The sequence below is a fragment of the Aotus nancymaae genome, unplaced genomic scaffold (genome assembly GCF_030222135.1).
Source record: "Aotus nancymaae isolate 86718 unplaced genomic scaffold, 86718_ANA_hifiasm-v0.15.2.pri h1tg000193l, whole genome shotgun sequence".
NCBI classification, from domain to species: Eukaryota; Metazoa; Chordata; class Mammalia; order Primates; family Aotidae; genus Aotus; species Aotus nancymaae.
In genome coordinates, this window is record NW_026988608.1 from 640,712 (window position 1) to 661,695 (window position 20,984).

The 20,984-nt window shown below is 59.5% G+C and overlaps 1 protein-coding gene and 1 long non-coding RNA gene across 3 annotated transcripts in view; one reads left to right on the forward strand and one right to left on the reverse strand.

The window, feature by feature from the left end:
• Positions 1 to 3,575: 3,575 nt before the first annotated feature.
• LOC110567587 (uncharacterized) lies at positions 3,576 to 8,269 on the reverse strand. 2 transcript variants are annotated; one of them, XR_002477962.2, is made up of 3 exons: positions 6,964 to 8,269; positions 6,140 to 6,168; positions 3,576 to 5,336 (listed from the first exon to the last, which is right to left on the reverse strand). It is a non-coding gene; the product is annotated as an uncharacterized LOC110567587 (long non-coding RNA). The 2 variants fall into 2 exon arrangements; XR_010340912.1 differs by having other exon boundaries at positions 3,576 to 6,168.
• Positions 8,270 to 9,910: 1,641 nt separating this feature from the next.
• The window catches only part of CFAP46 (cilia and flagella associated protein 46), a 140,898-nt gene continuing 129,824 nt past the window's right edge, over positions 9,911 to 20,984 (forward strand). Inside the window, exons 1-7 of the mRNA XM_064371842.1 lie at positions 9,911 to 9,967; positions 10,217 to 10,341; positions 10,580 to 10,711; positions 11,142 to 11,206; positions 13,314 to 13,478; positions 14,332 to 14,455; positions 14,947 to 15,041. Of these exons, the coding sequence (XP_064227912.1) occupies positions 9,919 to 9,967; positions 10,217 to 10,341; positions 10,580 to 10,711; positions 11,142 to 11,206; positions 13,314 to 13,478; positions 14,332 to 14,455; positions 14,947 to 15,041 (755 nt within the window). The 5' untranslated portion in view covers positions 9,911 to 9,918. The remainder of the gene's footprint in view (positions 9,968 to 10,216; positions 10,342 to 10,579; positions 10,712 to 11,141; positions 11,207 to 13,313; positions 13,479 to 14,331; positions 14,456 to 14,946; positions 15,042 to 20,984) is intronic.

A 20,984-nucleotide genomic window follows, 5' to 3' on the forward strand; every position in this document is an offset into this window, starting at 1 on the left:
GCACATGTGCAATGCACACTCATACATGCAGCAAGTGCATACCCAAACACACACACACACACTCACACTTTCGCCAAATGAGAAAGAAAAGTCCAGCTTACAAATTCTAGCAAACCTTTAAGGAACATGTAATTGCAAGGCTGTGAACCAGTTCAGGAGCAGAGAAGGGAAGATCCATTCCACATTCTTTCTTTCTTTGAAAAGAAATCACAGAATCACCTTCCTTATCAGTATCAAGGCACAGATTCTTTACCAACAGACGCACACTGAACGCAAGTGAGTGAGAGAGCCCCTCGCAGCGGGAGGAGACACACGGTCTCACGGACGGACGCCAGTTCTCTTTAAATCAGCCTGTGCCAGAGAAAATGCCAGCAGTGTGCTTTTGGGTTTGTGTTTTGTGTTTATTTTTTAAACTAGACCAGATGTTTCAGCATTTACATAAAAATAAACACGCAAATACAGTCTTACAAAATGCTGAACAGCGAGGCCTCAGAGAAGGGAGTGCCACCACAGATGTCACAGCGCACCGGAGCTGCGGGGCCCGCCGGACCCGGGGTTCAGAACGAGGCTCTGCTGTAATGACACAGCGAGGCTTCAAAACTATCTCCAGGTGGATGGACAGTTAGCTCATGATGCTAAACAGAGAACGATGTAACTGCCATTTCTGTGAGCCAGAAAGGAATATAATGTACACATCAGCTGTGCACAGAGTGTCTGTGGAACGTAGCGGGAAGGCAGGTAGAAGCATTAATTAAGAGCTGCAGATTCATCAAATAAAAATGTGTGACCCCAAATTGGGTGCTGGGATGCAGCAAAGCTGGGAGTGATGGAGATGCTGGGGTGCTGGGGTGCTGGGATCCTGGGATGCTGGGGGTGGTGGGATGTTGGGGTGCTGGGATGCTGAGATACTGGGGTGCTGGGGATGCTGGGGTGCTGGGATCCTGGGGTGCTGGGATGCTAGGGTGGTGGGGATGCTGGGGGTCATGGGATGCTGGGATGTTGGGGTGCTTGGATGCTGGGGTGCTGCCATGCTGGGCACCAAGATGCTGCAATGCTGGGATGCTGGGGTGTTGAGAGGCTAGGATGCTGGAGTGTCGGGGATTATGGTGATGGTGCAGATGCTGAGATGCTGGGTTGCTGGGACGCTAGGGATGGTGGGAATGCTGGGTTGCCGTGGATCCTGGGGTGCTGGATGCAGTGCTGTTGGGGATGACGGTGGGTGTTCTCCTCCCTGTCTTTTTAGGGCATGTGCACACTGCCCTTGGGTATCACCCTGGAAACTGCGAGAACTCAGCTGCCAGGTTGCTGATATGCTCCATATTCAGGGGTTGTCCCTTTGGGAAAGGTGTCTATGGAGGTGGGGAGCCCCTCTTCTAATCCTCCCTGGGGGGTGAAGCTGCTTTACCTGAAAACATCAGGCCCCCCGCCAGCTGCTGGACCCCACGGTGTGGTCTTGGTCCCCTGGGGCAGCACTTTCTGCCTCTTCTGTACTCTGCTGACCCCAGAGCCGGGCCCTGAACAAGTGGTCGGTGATGTCCGTGGATTTGAGATCTGTTCCCCTGTGCCTCCCCAGGGGAGGGCCGCACGTGCACACACACGCACACTCACAGACACAGGGTCACACAGTAACATGCTCACATGCCACATGCTACACACAAGCACTCTTGTGTATACATGGCACATGCTGACACTGACAGCCACACAATCAGTTCACACCACCCTCTCCTGCTGACACTCTCACTCACACACGTGCACGCACCATGCCCCTCCCCTAGTGGGCTCTGGAGTTCCACCGACTGTGGCTGGGTGGCCACCCTGTGGCCTTCACTGCTGTGTGGCCCAACACACTGAGGTGGCCTGCGGCCTCTCCCAACTCGGGGATCAGCTCTTCCCGGTTCCCTGGGCCCACATTCTCCTGCAGGCCCGGGCTCAGTGGGCCCTCACACGTGGGGGTTCCAGCCCAGCCCCCTTTCCCAGACTCCACGTTTGGATTCTCAAGCCGTGAGGAAAGTAGCTGTGCCGGCACCGGCAGGCCCCAAAGTGAAGTCACAGCTCCAAGCACTGCCGGGCCAGACGCCAGCCGGGCAGAGGGAAGACGCACAGGCCCCTGGGGCAGCAGTGTGGATCAGCTGCCAGTGACTCTGTCATAACGGGGTGCTTGCACGGGCAGCTTAAACTGCCCCAGGACTCCAGCTTTCTGGAGGGGTCACCAAGCCAGGGCTGGGCTCCACCTGGCCATTTGTGAGGTGTGCAGCTCTTTGAGCCGGGGTTGACCCCTGGGTGGTTTAAACAGCTGTGGTGGGAGGATGTGCAAACGCTCCCAACCGGGGACTTCCTTTTAGTTCTTCCTGGAGAGCCTGCTTCCAGCGCCCCACTACCAGGGACCCTCGGTGCCTCCCCACCTCCACCCGCCCCCACTCTTCCAGCTCCTCTAGGGGAGGCGGCACCTCACTCTTCTGAGCGGGGCTGGGGAGAGCCGGGACCCCACACCTCACCACGTCCCTCCTGCCCCCCGCTTCTGCTTGCCTGTCCCCAGGAGCTGGGATTCCAGGTCAATTTCAACTAAGTTCTCTTTCAAGTGCATCCACCCTAGTGGGGTTTAATTACTGGCCCCGCCTGCGCTGGAAGAAGCTGTCTTTAACTTGTTCGGCTCATTTAAATATATTCCAAGACGTTTTAAAGAACAATTCAGTCATCTTCTGGGCTTTCACCTGGTGAAATTACAAATGTTCAGAATTCTCACCACCTTCTGGTTAAGCAAGTGGCATGGGTGGAATCGTGTCCCCCTGAAACTCTTATGCCAGAGTCCTCGTCCCACAACCTCAGAATGGGGCCTCATTTGGAGACGGGATCTTCACAGAGGTGACCGTTTAAAGTGAGGTCCCAGGGTGGGCCCTAAACCCCACAGCTGGTGTCCATATAAGTCAGGCACAGTTGGACATGAAGACACAGACAAGATGAGCACACCTGGCCACGCAGGGCAGGGGAAGACGGCCACACCCAGCCACGAGGGGCCGCCTCAGAGGGACCAGCTCCGGCCACACCTTGATCTCAGCCTTCACGCCTCCTTTCCCGCTGTTTAAGCTGCCCATGCAAGCGCCCGTTATGACGACGCAAGCAGGCCTCTGGGGACCAGCCTGGGAACCCAGACACAGGCACCACCTCTACCTGGCAAGATAGGGCAGTGAAGTGAGAAATGAATAGATCTGGGCTCTGCTCCCGAGATCCGGCACAGGGCTCCAAAAACCCTTCAAATTTCCTGGGTGATGGCAGCAGCATCTTTTGTTCAAATGTGGTGAGGCTTGGTGGCTCCTGCAGGGGGGCTGGTCACCAGATAGACCAGCCAGGATTAGCACCAGCAGCTCTCAGCCCTGCCCCCGCCCCGCTCCAGGATCACCCACCAGCATCCATCATGCCCATAAGAATGCCTGAAGGACGATCGGGAGCAGTTCTGGGTTGCCGAACACATCCATGTGCCAGGAGGGGGTGCCCCCCACTCCACGGGGACAGAAACTCCTGCACTGGGTGTAAGGTCTGTTCTCGCCGAGGATAAAACGAAGAAACTGAGGCCAGCATGAAAATAATCCAATGCAAGGGAATTTATTCAGGCTCCCGGGTGAGGTTCTGCGGTCCGGACAGGAGGGGCCAGAGAAGTCGCGTGGACTCCTCTCAGACATGGGGTTTTATAGGGAGTGGAGGCGCTTGATTTGTTGTGCCCGAGGTGAGTGGGACAAAATGGCCCAGATAGGACAAAATGGTAGGTAGGGAGTGGGGCCCGGATGGAACAAAATGGCAGGGAGTGGGGCCCAGATAGGAGAAAATGGTAGGCAGGAAGACAAAATGGCAGGCAGGGAGTCGGGCCTGGATTGGACAAAATGGTATCAGGTAGGTCCTGGCGGGGCTTTTTTACCCTGGACTCCCAGGGAGGGTGGAGCAGGGGGGCGTGTCTGAGCTCCGGCAAGGGAAGGAGGTGTGTCCGAGCTCTCTGCTAGGGAGGGGGAAGCATCCGAGCTCCCGGCGAGGGAAGGGGAGGGGTGTACGCGAGCTCCCGGCGACGCAACCAGCCTTACATTCTGACCTTTTGATGATAGAGGGCACCGCTCTTCCTGACTACTTCCTGCTGAAAAGGGGCGAAGTAAGGGGGACAGGTCAGTCGGCTGGCGCCTCGACTGAAGAGTCAGACACGTCCAACTTCTCGCATACGAGCTTGTAGCGCTGTATTGGGTTCTAGTGCTGGGGCCTTGTTTCCAGGATTCCTGCAAGTAGAATCGCCAGGCATAGTAGGGGCTGGCTTCAGGCGGAGATATTAGAATAAATGTTAGGAGGAGAATTCAAAGGATCAGGAGTTGACGGGCAGGGGCCACGGGTGAGGCGAAGGCGAGTGGGGCCCAGGGATTCGGATTTCCACGGGTCATTTTGCGGTGCTGCTTTAAGGCGGGACACATGATACCACGGGGTGTGACCCAGGAGCTTGGCAGCCGTGGGGGTGGTCAGGATAACGATGTGGGGTCCTGACCACCTGGGCTGCAGAGCTCCTGGCTGGAGCTCCCGGAGGAGAACACTGTCACCTGGCTTAGGGGTGCTGCTGGGTGCAAGTCTCTAAGCCCTGGAACGATGGGGAGAGCGTGATCTACATGCTCCCTGAGTAAGTGGCGAAGGAGAGATAAGACAGGGAAGGTAGGTGGCTAGGGGAGATGGTTGTACCGGGAAATTATGAGAGACTAGGAAGGGCCGGCCATACAGCAACTTAAAGAGACTAAGGCCCGTTGGTGCCCGTGGGGTGGCTCGGATCCGGGTTAGAGCAAGAGGTAGGAGAGTGGGCCAAGAAAGTTTTACCTCAATGGTCAGTTTGGCCAAATGGTCTTTGAGGATGCTGTGGGCCCGTTCGACCTTACCCGATGACTGAGGGTGGTAGGGGATGTGTAGCTTCCAGGAGATGTTGAGAGACTTGGTGACCAGCTGGACCACCTGAGCTATGAATGCTGGACCATTGTTCGACTGGATGGTAGCAGGTAGGCCGAAATGAGGGATGATTAAAAAGGAGTGAGAGAAGGGTGTCCTTCGAGGACACAGGTTAGGGGAGGGGTTTGGTTGGGATAGGAAAGCCTTCCATCAACTCCCACGACCGAGACTTGGGAAGGTACGCTAGACCCTGAGTAGGAAGGTAATACAGAGTAGGTAGCCCCCATGTTCACTAAGAAGGAAATGGACTTACCCGCTAGCTGCAGCGTTACCCTGGGCTCGGCAAGGGTGATGGGGGTCCTCGAGTCCGGGCTTCATCAGCCATCCAGAAGGCCAAGAAATTCAGGTGAAGAGACTGCCTCCCGCAGACCGGCCTGCTCCCCACATAGAGGTGTGGGGAGTGGGCCTGTGGTCCAGGACAGGCAATCAACCTTCCAGTGTCCAGTCTGTCTGCAGTTTGGGCAGGGTCCGGGAGGTGGACAAGGACAGGGACAGTCCCGGGCCCAATGTCCCTCTCAACCATATCTGAAACAGGCCCCAAACCGGGCCCTTGGAGCCTTTTGGAAGGGTTTTGATGGACCTCCCACACTGGATGTTCGGTGGGCTGCCGGCCTCAGGGCTGCTACAAGAGCTCGGGCTGCTGTAAAAACCCGGTCCCACTCATTTGGGGTGAGGATGGATAGATTGGAGAGAGAGAAGGGAACGTGCACTCAGACAATACTCTCTGCTCCGGCCACCTCGTGGAGGGGGCAAAGGAGGGAGGCAGAGAGCTCCTCAGGTGCGTCGGGGTCAGAAAAGGAAGAGGAGGGTGGAGAGGCTGAGGGTGAAGAGGAGGTTGCTTTGGCTAGGCACGCCAGATACCAGAAAGCCAGCACATATGGAATTTCTGGCCATTTTCTGTTCTTTTTGCAATAATTATTGAAGTCTGTTAGGACGTTAAAGTCGAATGTGCCCTCTGGAGGCCACTTGGACTGGTTTTCTAGAGGATCTGTGGCCAGGCTACAGTGGAAAGGAAGACCAGCCTTTTCTTTTTTATGGAAAGCCCTAGTTTGGGTAGGTTTTGGACCAGGCATCCGAATGGCGACTTAGGGTCTATGCGGGAGTTCTGGTTCCCCATAGTTGGCTTTTATGGGGCAGTCGGAGGCGATGAAGGGATGGGAACAGGTATTACACTTACCACAGGCACCACAGGAGAAGTATTCTTTCCTGAAGGAGGTGGTTGTGAGAATTTTTAGGCAGCAATGAGTATTAAAAGAGAGAGAGAATGGAGAGAGACAGGGCTGACGCCATTTGAAAATGAGAAAGACAGTATTACATGGAAAACTGACAGACAAAGGGTGGGTGCCCCCCAGATGGGAGACCAGTCTGATGCCTTTCCGGCCACGTCCCTGTGGAACTGCGGGTGGAGGCCCACACAAGCCCCGTAGCTGTTAGGCCGTGGGACTACACATAAACTCCCTCACTCACTCACTCGCATGGGAATTAGGCAGAAAGAAAGAAGGATAGGGTTAAAAGTGGAAAGTGGCTGCCATCTTAAGGGCGGCGTGCGACCACCATCTTAGAAGCGGGGAACGGCCACCATTTTGAAAGAGACGGAGACAGAGACAGAAACCGAAAATAAAGTTTCTTACTTAATGGGAGCTTTTTATGCCAATGGGCTAGTTTAAAATAGAGAATTTGGTATAGGGAGGGGGGTTTAGCTCTGCCCTGAGGCAGGGCTGCTTAAATGGGGCTTCTGAGTACCCACACCTCGGTCCCTGGTGAGGGTTCAGGAAAGTGGGGACGTCTCCCTCAAATTCCCGACCCTAAAAAACCCCTCATGGGGAGAGAACAAGAGTGTAGGGACGTCTCCTCTTACACTCAGGTCCTAAGCTGAGTCTTGGACTTGACGGCAGAAAACCGGAGTCCTGGACTCGTGGCAGGAATCCCTGACGCTGCAGCGGTTTCTGACAGGGACTCCCTGACAGCAGCAGGTGGGGTGGTGGGTAACAGAAGTCTTACCTTGCGGCGAAAGGGCAGCTCCCCGGTCCGACTCTGCGTGGAGGAGTCAGTTTCCCCCAGGAGGGGTCTTACAACTCTCCCCGGGTTTCGGCACCATCTGTAAGGTCTGTTCTCCCCGAGGATAAAACGAAGAAACTGAGGCCAGCACGAAAATAATCCAATGCAAGAGAATTTATTCAGGCTCCCGTGTGAGGTTCTGCAGTCCCACAGGAGGGGCCGGAGAAGTCGCGCAGACTCCTCTCAGACATGGGGTTTTATAGGGAGTGGAGGTGCTTGATTGGCTGTGCCCAAGGTGAGTGGGACAAAATGGCGGGGAGTGGGGCCTGGATGGAACAAAATGCTATCAGGTAAGTCCTGGCGGGGCTCTTTTTCCCCCGGGGGGGGGCGGGGTGCATGTGTCCGAGCTCCCGGCAAGGGAAGGGGTGGGGTGTGCGCGAGCTCGCGGCGACGCAACCAGCCTTACACTGGGGACCCTTTCGGACCCCGTCCTGTGCCCCTGTCCGCCTGGCTGCCCATCTGCGGCCTTTCTCGTCTCCTTTTCCTGAGTTCTGTGATAATTTTGTGTTGCACTCTTGGTATTTAAGGCTAACGTGTAACTAGAAAACTGAGTTTTAATATTTAATGCCCTTGGATTTGGAAAATCTCTTACTACGTTATGTTTGGGAGATATTTCCTCTGCGGGAATGAATGTTTTATCAAGCCTGTACACGTGTGTGGAGTCTCTTTACCAACAAAGGCCCACTTGAGAACTGACTTTGGGAAGGAATATGGCCGTTTAGCGGGGATCCGAGGCTGCCCGCTCCAAGACGCAGTGGGGCTCCAGGAGCCTGAGAAACAGCCGACGCTCAGGCTCCAGAACTGTGCCAAGGCAGCCTATTTGAGCCAAGGTCGGTGTGGGTGCCTGTCACGCGGTTATCACATTTTACACGTCTGTCTGCGTATGTGCGTTACGGCACGCTTTGGATTTGAAAATGCATCTAAGAAAACTTGGAATGCTCGTCAGCAACCCGCCCCCTCCCACCTGGGGCACAGGAACAGGCACCCCCAGAGCAGACTCCCCCCGGGACTGCACTCCCACCCACCCTGAGAGGAGCCGCGCAGCTTTAACAAGATACGCTTTTGTTCTTTCTCACAGGAGGCGGATTGGGACCCACAGCTGCCCCAGGTGGGGGACCCCAGCTCCTGCCTCGAGCCTGGGGCGGTTCCACCACCTGGCACAGAATGGCTGCTTACGCCCCGATTTTGGCGGCCACGTTTCCACCGTCAGAAAAAAGGAAGCACCGCAGAGGGGGGCCGCCCTCCCTTGGAAAACACCCCCCAACGCCGCCTCCCTCCCTCTGCCGCCCGATCACGCGGCCACACCTGGCTGCCAGCGAGGCGGGAGCGCGGTCGCCCCGCGCCCAAAACCGTCAGGAGGAAGAAAGGGGGAAGGCGCGGGGCCGGGAGCAGCCCCACACCCCGAGGGCCCCACGGGACCCCACGGCCTTCCCCGGAAACGGCTCCGAGGCGCCCGGGGCCGGCTCCCCCGCCACGCGGCCTCAGCTCGCCCACGTCCATCCGCCCTCCCGGCACCTCCGTGCCCGGCCCCAGAGGCCCCCGCCCCCAGAGGACGACCCCTCCCCTCCCCCGTGCCCCACCCCGTTCCCGCCCGGACGCCCTGGGCCCGCAGTGCGAGGCCGCGCCGCCACCTCCCGGCCTCCCCTCCCAGACCCACCGAGCCGGAGAAGCCGGGCCCGGACCCCGGGGCCTGCAGGCCAAGGCCAGCCGCTCCTCCGCGCTTGGCTCGCGAATGGGGCCGCCGGGCCCTGCTGCCCCCGCCCCCGGGCCCCGCCCGGCTCCCCTTCCCCTCGCGCGCTGTGCCCCTCAGCAGGTCCCGTGCCCTGGGCCCCCGGCCTGCCCTGACTCCCCGCATCCGCACAGCTCCAGGCGGCTGAGCTCGCCCCGCATCCCCCTCCCGCCGCCCCCGGGCTTGGGTCTCACACCCCTGTGGGCTCCGCACTCCTGACACAACCTGGTCTCCGGGGGCCTCTCCCAGGGGGGTCCTCTCCCAGGGGGGTCCTCTCCCAGGGGGCCCTCTCCCAGGGCGTCCTCTCCCAGGGTGTCCTCTCCCAGGGGGGTCCTCTCCCAGGGGGCCGCCCTCCGGATGCGCCTCTCCCGGGTGGGCCTCTCCCTGGGCGTCCTCTTCCCCCAGACGGGCTTTCCCGAGAGCTCCCGAGCGTGCCCGTCGCCAGGCGAGTCCCTGGCCCTCCCCACCCCGGATGACCCGAGTCCTCCATCGGCCAAGTCTCCAGTTCGGGTCGTAGGCGCCGCCCGGACAACGCGGCTTCCCGCGCCCTGGGGGGCCGCTGCCCTGCGTCTGCTCCCCCCGCCTTGACCCCGCCGCCGCCAGGTCTCAGCTCGCCCCCAACCCCGGCGGCCCCTCCACGTCCGCAGGCGCGCATTTCCCGTTCCAGGCGCATGGCAGGGGCAAATCACCGCTTCTGAGACGGCTGACGGAATGAGTGAATGAATGAATGAATGAATGAATGAATGAGCGGCCGAGCGCAGGCGCGGGGGACGCAGGAAGAAGTTCCCCCGGTAGGTGGAGGGTGAGCCTGCGGCCGGGACCGGAACCCGGCACACCGGAGCCCGGAGCGGGGAGAGGACGGCCCGCGCGGACCCCTCGGCGCCCCCGCCGCCCGCGCTTTCTTCTTCCCGCCCCTCGCCCCGGCTTCCGCGGCAGTCGCCGCCCCCGTGTCCTCGCTCCCGGGACGCTGGCGGGGGCCGCGGGGCGGGCGCGCGGCGCCGTTCGCCTTCCGACAAGTGTGGCCCCGCCGCCGACCCGTAGGCCGCCGTCCGCGTCCTTTTCGGTCGCCCGGCAACCGTGGCCGCTCCGCGCGGGCGGAACCCAACCGGCCCCGGGCAGCAGGACGCGCCGTGGACCCGGGGAGGGCGGACGAGTCGGGCACCGGCGCCATGGACCTGGGCGTCACGCAGGAGCTGGCCCGCGCCGAGAGCCTGCAAGGTGGGCCGGGCGGTGCGTCCCGCCCGGGAGGTGGCCCCGGAGGCCGCGGCGGAGCCTCCCCCGTCCCGAGGGTCCGGCCGGGCGCGCAGAAGGGAAGGCGCCCTTTGGGAAGGCGTCCGGACCGCTGCTCCCCGGACGGTGACTGGCCGGGGTGGGGCCTGGGTGGCCGCCCGGGCCTTCGGGGCCGTGGCCCCGGCTCACTCTCCCCGGCCCGGTGACCAGACCGTCCTCGACCCCCGCCCGTGACAGATGCCGCGTCCTTGAAGAGGGCCTACGAGTGGATCAAATCGGCCAACTTGGGGAAATCGGAGTTCGACCCCTCGGAGAGCTTCAGCCCGGACCTGTTGGTTCTGTGTGCGGAGCAGGCCCTCAAGGTCTGACTTCCCGGGATGCCGCAGGCCAGGGTCGCCTCGACGGGGCGAGGGAGGGCTCGGGGCGGCCGCGGGGCTGCGGGAGGCGGCTCCCGGCCTGGCAGTCCAGGGGCGTGGAGGATGCAGGCCGGACCTCCGCTTGGGGCCTGTTCTGAAAGCCGCCCCGTGGTGTTTCCGGAAGGGAGGCCACCCGCTCTGAGGCCGGCGGTCTGCGATCTTCCATGGTGGCGTTCTCTTGCAGATGGGACAGCCAGAGGTGAGCGAGGACTGCATCCAGATGTACTTCAAGGTGAAGGCGCCCGTCACCCAGTTTGTGGGCCGAGCGCACCTGTGCAGGGCCCAGCTGTGTGCCCCGAAGTCGGCAGAAAACCTGGTGAGAGGCTCCTGTGCCCTCCTCCCCAACAGTTCCATTTTCACCCCTGCTCCACAACGGCAGGCTAGACCAGGCTGTTGAAATCATTCCTCGCATAGAAGTGTGAAGGAATTCATTTCCAGAGTGACATGAAACTCGCACCGTTTCCTGTTCATGCTTTTCGCTCAAGTGTTGGTATCTGATACGTCCTGCAGGCACTGGACCTTTGCGTCATGGTCTCCGTGGCATCTGTGCCCGAAGCTGCCCCTAGTGGGCAGAGAACAGCTGCTGTGGGGCAGGCGTGCCTGAGCGCAGGCGCTGCGATTTCAGATGCCCACTCAGGCTGTGTCTGCCCCACTGTCGCCTGTGGAGGCACGGGGGGCACCCGCAGGAGGGGCGGTGAGCAGTGCTCGGTGTTTGGGTCTAATTGTGCTTCTTCACGTTGCTTTAGGAGGAATTGGAAAATTGCGTGACTCAGTACATGAAGGCGATAAACTTTGCCAAAGGAGAACCGAGGTAGGCAAAATGGATTGGCCTTTTCTACTTGACTGAGTGAAAGACTTCAGAGCCAGAACTTACCAAGTGGGTGTAGTTACGTGGACTGTGGGTTTTCCCCTAGTCTGTGGTTTCTGATTTTCGTGCACGTGTGATCACTCACTTGTCTGTCAGCATGTGGACTAGGCCACGTTCCTGCAGAATTCCGAGTCACAGCCTCATCTGCACTGGGCGGTTTCATGATTTTAGATGACTGTGAAGAGTCTGTTTTCTGCTGGGCGTGGTGGTGTGCAGCTGTAATCCCAGCTACCGGGGAGGCTGAGGCAGAAGAATCACTTGAACTCGGGAGGCAGAGGTTGCAGTGAGCTCAGATCGCACCACTGCACTCCAGCCTGCATGACAAGAGCAAAACCCCATCTAAAAAAAAAAAAAAAAAAAAAAGACTGTTTTCTCCAGGCTCTGCCCCCACCCCCTTGCGTCCCCAGGGCGCCCGGCTCCTTCCTGTTCTTTCCCTGCGGCCCAGCGTACCTCTGCTGCCCCCTGGCGGACGACCTGGCCAAGGCCCGCTGTGCCTGCAGAGGTGACTCCAGCACAGGCTTCTCTGTTCAGTGCTCTCTGCACAAAACCAAGTATCATGCTTGAAACCGTCCAGCCGGCACAAAACTGGTATTAATGCCACATGTTTGAATAGGACACCATGTTTGGAGGAGACTTAAATAGAAGCTGTGGGTCCCTCGTCCGTCCTGCCCGTGTGGGCCTGCTTGCCCGCTGGTGGCCCCTCTGGCCCCACGCAGTTGCAAGTGCTGGGGATGCAGGCCCAGCCCCACAGATCCTCCCTGCATGGGGACAGGGGACGGGGAGGCCCCACCTCAAGCCAGAGGTTCTAAGGACAAGCGTGTCTCCAGGGGAGCCACACGGGAGTGGTGAGTGCCACGGGAGGGAGGCTGCCCGCTCCCGGGCCCTCGGGGGCACTGTGGACGGGCCGAGGGTGACAGAGCCTTGCCGGAGATCAGGACCACCTTTGGGAAGAGACCAGGTTGTGTGGAGAGAGAGGGAAGCACTGGCTCGTCCAGGGCCGCGGGCATGTGGGGGCCCCACTGGCAATCTGGGGAGAGCCGCTTAGAGGGAGGAGACGGGTTCTTTTCTGAAGAGACGTGGCACCCAGGGAGACGCAACAGGCCGATGGCGTCCCGGGACGACCCCTCTGCCTCACACAGCGTGGGCCATCTGGTCGGGACACCTCACACCCCCACTTCTCTCCTGAAAACCTAGAAACAGGATGAGTCCTGTCCCAGGGTCACGCGGGGGCCCTAGTAAACTCAGAGGGGTGGGCTTGCCACAGCCACCCTGGTGTCCTCCTCCCTCCTGGGCAGTGAGCAGTGCTGGTCCACCTGCTGGCCGGCCCAGGACCCTCAGACACCCAGGCCGTGGAGTGGCCCCAGAGTGAGAAGGGCTGATGGGCCTGGGATTCTCTTACTTCAGTCCCTCCAAGGGCTCCCTGCTGCCCCGGGAGAGGCCCAGCCTCCTGAAAGGGGCCTCTGCTCCCTCCTCCACGTCACACCCCCTGCTGGGGACAGAAACTTCCTTCCCCAAAGTTTCCTCTCTTCTCTTCCATTTGCCCCACCCCCTTTTCCTCCACTGCTCTCTTGGTTGCCTCCTAATATCTTTTAGGTCACAACAGGCATGTAACCTCCTCCAGGAAGGCTTCCTTGATTTCCGCTGTCCTTGCCCATTCTTGTCTGTTCTTTGAGGGCCAGAGAAGGCCTTGCTCAGTGGTGTGTTTTCATGGGAGATGGGGATGGGGGGTGTTCAGTTTGTGGAATGATTGACGGAAGGGGGCCCTGGTCTGGACTCGGGAGCCTGTGGCCGGGTCATCACAGCTGGGACTGCCCTGGAGTCATAGCACGCTGGGCCCAGGGCTGCCTAAGCCTGTCCCAAGGAAGGGCTCTGCGTCCTGGTGCTCCTGCAGGCCGGACCAAAGCTCCTCCCATAGGGCTGCTGCCGTCGCTGGGACAGGACCCGAGGCCCCCTCCTGGGAGGGTCTCTGGGGACCCAGCAGCCCCTTGGTTTTGCAGCCTGGGCCGGCTGGGCTTTGACCGCGTTCCCCACTTCCTCTCTTGGGTCACAGGTACTACTTTTTGGTGTATAATGCATCAGTCCTCTACTGGCAGATGGTCAGGCCGTTCCTCAAGCCTGGATATCACCACTATCTGATCCCCAGCCTTTCCCAAATCGTAAACGTGCTCAGTCAGACTGAGGAGGAAGACAAGGAGTGGCGTGCCGAGCTGATGCTGTGAGTGGAGCTCGCCGTGGCCTCCGTGGCCTCCCATTGGGCCGCCCGGCCGGCTCTGAGGCCACTGCCCGTTCTCCCCAGGGGACGGGATTCCACATCGCCGGGATGCACGTGTCCTTTCTCTCCCATGGTCACGTGTGTTCTGTGTGTCTTTTCTGAAGGTCGTTTCCAAAATCTATAGATGACATTTGCCATGCCCTGGTTATGAGGTCATGACAACAGAACAAGACTCACAGCAAAGCAGATGTGACCCTGCGCCGCCTGGCTCACGGTTTTACAATCTTAGTTCTTAAAATGTTAATGCAGTAGACGTTTTAACAGCATAAAACTAAGCAGAGTGAGTGCATCCGGAGCCCATGTAGCCCGGCCGGGTCTCAGCCTTGAGGGGCCACCGCACGGGGTGTCAGCAGATGCCCCGTCTCTGCGCCAGGCGATGGAAGGGGGATGGGTCTGAGCTCTCTGTGTCTGTGGAGCTCTCTGTGCTGGCCGGGGATGGGCGGATGTCCCCAGCGAGGAGCCCAGCTGTGCCAGCTTCAGAGCAGCTCCCCTCGGCCCCGAGCCCAGAGTTTGCAGGCGTTGGGTACCTGCTGGATGGCCGTTTGGGTAACCTTTGAAGAATATTAACACAGATCTCTCATTTCAAAATGGCCTGGTGCTAGCAGCAGCGAGCTGTCCAGTACCTGCTGGCCCTTCCTGGTGAGCCACGGGGCCCGGTTTTGGCTGAAGAAGCTGACCCCAGGGTAGCTTTTACAGTTTGTGAAACATAAAATTTGTCACGGTTTAATAACCTGGTTATTAGACAGGAGAAAACAGTTTCAACCAGGCTGAACAGTGACGGGTTTATATTCTCCAGGGAACTTCTGGAGTGTTACGTGCAAGCCGGAAGAAAGGAGGAGGCTGCCAGGTTCTGCTCCTCCGCAGCGCCGTTCATAAAGTCTCACGTGCCGCAGAAATACCGGCAGATCTTCTCCGTGATGGTAAGTCGGCGTCTTAGAAATAGAGATGTAAGAAGTAACTTTGTTAACAGCCATTGTTCAGAAAACTCTGCGTGGAAATCACATACAAGTGTGCTGAGAGAGAGAAACACCTACATGCACGCATACATGAACAAAAACACGTACACGTATTAAAAAGAAATAGTTCATCCAATGTGAAGACGCATATAATTGTGACATTGGGAAAACAGGGTCTTTTGCTGTCATCGTTGCTCTTTGAATATTTCCTTTGTAATAGCTTTGAATTTCTTTAAAGTTAATGGAAAATTCACAAAGAGACAAGTAATTACTACGAGAACACGTACGTAAGCATCCATCCGCTCTCCATTTTGACACGTGGGAAATCAGCTTAAGTTGTGTCTGAAGAGCTAAGTATAAAACTTAATTAATGAGAAAATAAAATCTAGACAAAAATCTGAATCTCTACCTGATTGTTTGAATCCAGACTAATAATCTGTTCCATTTTATGACAGGTTCGTCATGAATTAATGGACGAGCTTCAGTTAAAGGAAGAAATGAAAAACTCCGTTAGCCTGTCAGTCGCTTTCTATATTAATATGCTAAAGGCGTAAGTCGTTCTGGGAGGGAGAGCAAATACTGCGTTTCACAAGTGCTGGGCTCGGGAGGGCGCTGTCCCCTCCACGTGGGGATGTCCTGTGTCCAGGGGTCCATGAGTCTGGAGTTGCAGTGACTGGACCTGGAAAGCAGGAGCCGGGGATCTGAAGGCCACCCCTGATGCCTGGCCCTGCCTCCTTCCCAGCACTAATGAGATGCCAGTGAGGCCACAGAAGGGAGAGGGCGGCTTCGAAGCCAAGTGCAGAAAGAGCTTTTACGAGGAGGAGGTGACCCACTGGGTCAGATGCCTCTGACGGGTCATCCCAGATGAGGCTGGAGACGTGACTGTAGGAATGAACAGAGCAGTAATAGTCTGCCGGTAAAATCGTGACTGCAGCAGGGAAGCGAAGTGAGGGAGAAGATCACACCTAGGGAGTGGGGAGGGCTCCTTTGAGAAGCTTGCTTTAAAGGACAGCAGGGTGTGCTATGTAGCTAGAGGGATTTGGGATGCTGAGAATCACACTGTGTGTGGGTACTGATGGGAGAGAGGAGGTCACACTGTGTGTGGACGCTGAGGGGAGTGAGGAGGTCACACTGTGTGTGGGCCCTGAGGGAGTGAGGAGGTCACACTGTGTGTGGGCGCTGAGGGAGTGAGGAGGTCACACTGTGTGTGGGTGCTGAGGGGAGTGAGGAGGTCATTACGTGTGTGTGGGTGCTGAGGGGAGTGAGGAGGTCACACTGTGTGTGGGCGCTGAGGGAGTGAGGAGGTCACACTGTGTGTGGGCGCTGAGGGGAGTGAGGAGGTCACACTGTGTGTGGGCACTGAGGGGACTGAGGAGTTCATGGCGTGTGTGGGCGCTGAGCCGAGTGAGGAGGTCACACTGTGTGTGGGTGCTGAGGGGAGTGAGGAGGTCATTACGTGTGTGTGGGTGCTGAGGGGAGTGAGGAGGTCACACTGTGTGGGGCCGCTGAGGGGAGTGAGGAGGTCACACTGTGTGTGGGCGCTGAGGGGAGTGAGGAGGTCACACTGTGTGTGGGCACTGAGGGGACTGAGGAGTTCATGGCGTGTGTGGGCGCTGAGCCGAGTGAGGAGGTCACACTGTGTGTGGACGCTGAGGGGACTGAGGAGGTCACACTGTGTGTGGACGCTGAGGGGAGTGAGGAGGTCACACTGTGTGTGGACGCTGAGGGGAGTGAGGAGGTCACACTGTGTGTGGGCGCTGAGGGGAGTGAGGAGGTCACACTGTGTGTGGGCGCTGAGGGGAGTGAGGAGGTCACACTGTGTGTGGACGCTGAGGGGAGTGAGGAGGTCACACTGTGTGTGGACGCTGAGGGGAGTGAGGAGGTCACACTGTGTGTGGGCGCTGAGGGGAGTGAGGAGGTCACACTGTGTGTGGGCGCTGAGGGGACTGAGGAGGTCACACTGTGTGTGGACGCTGAGGGGAGTGAGGAGGTCACACTGTGTGTGGACGCTGAGGGGAGTGAGGAGGTCACACTGTGTGTGGCGCTGAGGGGAGTGAGGAGGTCACACTGTGTGTGGGCGCTGAGGGGAGTGAGGAGGTCACACTGTGTGTGGGCGCTGAGGGAGTGAGGAGGTCACACTGTGTGTGGGCGCTGAGGGAGTGAGGAGGTCACACTGTGTGTGGGTGCTGAGGGGAGTGAGGAGGTCACACTGTGTGTAGACGCTGAGGGGAGTGAGGAGGTCACACTGTGTGTGGGCGCTGAGGGAGTGAGGAGGTCACACTGTGTGTGGGTGCTGAGGGGAGTGAGGAGGTCACACTGTGTGTGGTTGCTGAGGCAGTGAGGAGGTCACACTGTGTGTGGGCGCTGAGGGAGTGAGGAGGTCACACTGTGTGTGGGTGCTGAGGGGAGTGAGGAGGTCACACTGTGTGTAGACGCTGAGGGGAGTGAGGAGGTCACACTGTGTGTGGGCGCTGAGGGAGTGAGGAGGTCACACTGTGTGTGGGTGCTGAGGGGAGTGAGGAGGTCACACTGTGTGTGGGCACTGAGGGGAGTGAGGAGGTCACACTGTGTGTGGTTGCTGAGCCGAGTGAGGAGGTCACACTGTGTGTGGGCGCTGAGGGGAGTGAGGAGGTCACACTGTGTGTGGGCGCTGAGGGAGTGAGGAGGTCACACTGTGTGTGGTTGCTGAGCCGAGTGAGGAGGTCACACTGTGTGTGGGCGCTGAGGGGAGTGAGGAGGTCACACTGTGTGTGGGTGCTGAGGGAGTGAGGAGGTCACACTGTGTGTGGGTGCTGAGGGGAGTGAGGAGGTCACACTGTGTGTGGCCGCTGAGGGAGTGAGGAGGTCACACTGTGTGTGGGCGCTGAGGGGAGTGAGGAGGTCACACTGTGTGTGGGCGCTGAGGGAGTGAGGAGGTCACACTGTGTGTGGGCGCTGAGGGGAGTGAGGAGGTCACACTGTGTGTGGACGCTGAGGGGAGTGAGGAGGTCACATTGTGTGTGGGCGCTGAGGTAGTGAGGAGGTCACACTGTGTGTGGGCGCTGAGGGGAGTGAGGAGGTCACACTGTGTGTGGACGCTGAGGGGAGTGAGGAGGTCACACTGTGTGTGGGCGCTGAGGGAGTGAGGAGGTCACACTGTGTGGGCGCTGAGGGGAGTGAGGAGGTCACACTGTGTGTGGGCGCTGAGGGGAGTGAGGAGGTCATTACGTGTGTGTGGGTGCTGAGGGGAGTGAGGAGGTCACACTGTGTGGGGGCACTGAGGGGACTGAGGAGTTCATGGCGTGTGTGGGTGCTGAGCCGAGTGAGGAGGTCACACTGTGTGGACGCTGAGGGGAGTGAGGAGGTCACACTGTGTGTGGGCGCTGAGGTAGTGAGGAGGTCACACTGTGTGTGGGCGCTGAGGGAGTGAGGAGGTCACACTGTGTGGGCGCTGAGGGGAGTGAGGAGGTCACACTGTGTGTGGACGCTGAGGGGAGTGAGGAGGTCACACTGTGTGGGCGCTGAGGGGAGTGAGGAGGTCACACTGTGTGTGGGCGCTGAGGGAGTGAGGAGGTCACACTGTGTGTGGGCGCTGAGGGAGTGAGGAGGTCACACTGTGTGTGGGTGCTGAGGGAGTGAGGAGGTCACACTGTGTGTGGGCGCTGAGGGGAGTGAGGAGGTCACACTCTGTGTGGGCGCTGAGGGGAGTGAGGAGGTCACACTGTGTGTGGGTGCTGAGGGGAGTGAGGAGGTCACACTGTGTTTGGGCGCTGAGGGAGTGAGGAGGTCACACTGTGTGTGGGTGCTGAGTGGAGTGAGGAGGTCACACTGTGTTTGGGCGCTGAGGTGAGAGAGGAGGTCACACTGTGTGGGGCCGCTGAGGGGAGTGAGGAGATCGCACTGTGTGTGGGTTCTGAGGGTGTGAGGAGGTCACACTGTGTGTGGGTGCTTAGGGAGTGAGGAGGTCGCATTGTGTGTGGGTGCTGAGGGGAGTGAGGAGGTCGCACTGTGTGTGGGCGCTGAGGGAGTGAGGAGGTCGCACTGTGTGTGGGCGCTGAGGGAGTGAGGAGGTCACACTGTCTGTGGGCGCTGAGGGGAGTGAGGAGGTCACACTGTGTGTGGTTGCTGAGTCAGTGAGGAGGTCACAGTGTGTGTGGGCGCTGAAGGGAGTGAGGAGGTCACGGCGTGTGTGGGTGCTGAGGGAGTGAGGAGGTCACACTGTGTGTGGGTGTTGAGGGGAGAGAGGAGGTCACACTGTGTGTGGACGCTGAGGGAGTGAGGAGGTCGCACTGTGTGGGCGCTGAGGAGAGTGAGGAGGTCACACTGTGTGTGGGTGCTGAGGGGAGTGAGGAGGTCACACTGTGTGTGGGCGCTGAAGGAGTGAGGGGGTCACACTGTGTGTGGTTGCTGAGGCAGTGAGGAGGTCACACTGTGTGTGGGCGCTGAGGGAGTGAGGAGGTCACACTGTGTGTGGGCGCTGAAAGGAGTGAGGAGGTCACGGCGTGTGTGGGTGCTGAGGGGAGAGAGGAGGTCACACTGTGTGTGGGCGCTGAGGGGAGTGAGGAGGTCACACTGTGTGTGGGCGCTGAGGGGAGTGAGGAGGTCACACTGTGTGTGGGCGCTGAGGGGAGAGAGGAGGTCACACTGTGTGTGGGCGCTGAGGGGAGTGAGGAGGTCACACTGTGTGTGGGCGCTGAGGGGAGTGAGGAGGTCACACTGTGTGTGGCCGCTGAGGGAGTGAGGAGGTCACACTGTGTGTGGGCGCTGAGGGGAGTGAGGAGGTCACACTGTGTGTGGGCGCTGAGGGAGTGAGGAGGTCACACTGTGTGTGGGTGCTGAGGGGAGTGAGGAGGTCGCACTGTGTGTGGGCGCTGAGGGGAGAGAGGAGGTCACACTGTGTGTGGCCGCTGAGGGAGTGAGGAGGTCACACTGTGTGTGGGTGCTGAGGGGAGTGAGGAGGTCACACTGTGTGTGGGCGCTGAGGGGAGAGAGGAGGTCACACTGTGTGTGGGCGCTGAGGGGAGAGAGGAGGTCACACTGTGTGTGGGCGCTGAGGGGAGTGAGGAGGTCACACTGTGTGTGGGCGCTGAGGGGAGTGAGGAGGTCACACTGTGTGTGGGCGCTGAGGGGAGAGAGGAGGTCACACTGTGTGTGGGTGCTGAGGGGAGTGAGGAGGTCACACTGTGTGTGGGCGCTGAGGGGAGTGAGGAGGTCACACTGTGTGTGGCCGCTGAGGGAGTGAGGAGGTCACACTGTGTGTGGCCGCTGAGGGAGTGAGGAGGTCACACTGTGTGTGGGCGCTGAGGGGAGTGAGGAGGTCACACTGTGTGTGGGCGCTGAGGGAGTGAGGAGGTCACACTGTGTGTGGGCGCTGAGGGAGTGAGGAGGTCACACTGTGTGTGGGCGCTGAGGGGAGTGAGGAGGTCATGGAGTATGTGGGTGCTGAGGGAATGAGGAGGTCACACTGTGTGTGGGCGCTGAGGGAGTGAGGAGGTCACACTGTGTGTGGGCGCTGAGGGAGTGAGGAGGTCACACTGTGTGTGGGTGCTGAGGGGAGTGAGGAGGTCGCACTGTGTGTGGGCGCTGAGGGGAGTGAGGAGGTCGCACTGTGTGTGGGCGCTGAGGGGAGAGAGGAGGTCGCACTGTGTGTGGCCGCTGAGGGAGTGAGGAGGTCACACTGTGTGTGGGCGCTGAGGGGAGTGAGGAGGTCACACTGTGTGTGGGCGCTGAAGGGAGTGAGGAGGTCGCACTGTGTGTGGGCGCTGAGGGGATTGAGGAGGTCGCACTGTGTGTGGGTGCTGAGGGGAGTGAGGAGGTCGCACTGTGTGTGGGCGCTGAGGGGAGAGAGGAGGTCGCACTGTGTGTGGCCGCTGAGGGAGTGAGGAGGTCACACTGTGTGTGGGTGCTGAGGGGAGAGAGGAGGTCACACTGTGTGTGGGTGCTGAGGGGAGTGAGGAGGTCACACTGTGTGTGGGTGCTGAGGGGAGTGAGGAGGTCGCACTGTGTGTGGCCGCTGAGGGAGTGAGGAGGTCACACTGTGTGTGGGCGCTGAGGGGAGTGAGGAGGTCACACTGTGTGTGGGCGCTGAGGGGAGAGAGGAGGTCACACTGTGTGTGGGTGCTGAGGGGAGTGAGGAGGTCACACTGTGTGTGGGCGCTGAGGGAGTGAGGAGGTCACACTGTGTGTGGGCGCTGAGGGGAGTGAGGAGGTCACACTGTGTGTGGGCGCTGAGGGAGGGAGGAGGTCACACTGTGTGTGGGCGCTGAGGGGAGAGAGGAGGTCACACTGTGTGTGGGCGCTGAGGGAGTGAGGAGGTCACACTGTGTGTGGGCGCTGAGGGGAGTGAGGAGGTCGCACTGTGTGTGGCCGCTGAGGGAGTGAGGAGGTCACACTGTGTGTGGGCGCTGAGGGGAGTGAGGAGGTCACACTGTGTGTGGGCGCTGAGGGGAGAGAGGAGGTCACACTGTGTGTGGGTGCTGAGGGGAGAGAGGAGGTCTCACTGTGTGTGGTTGCT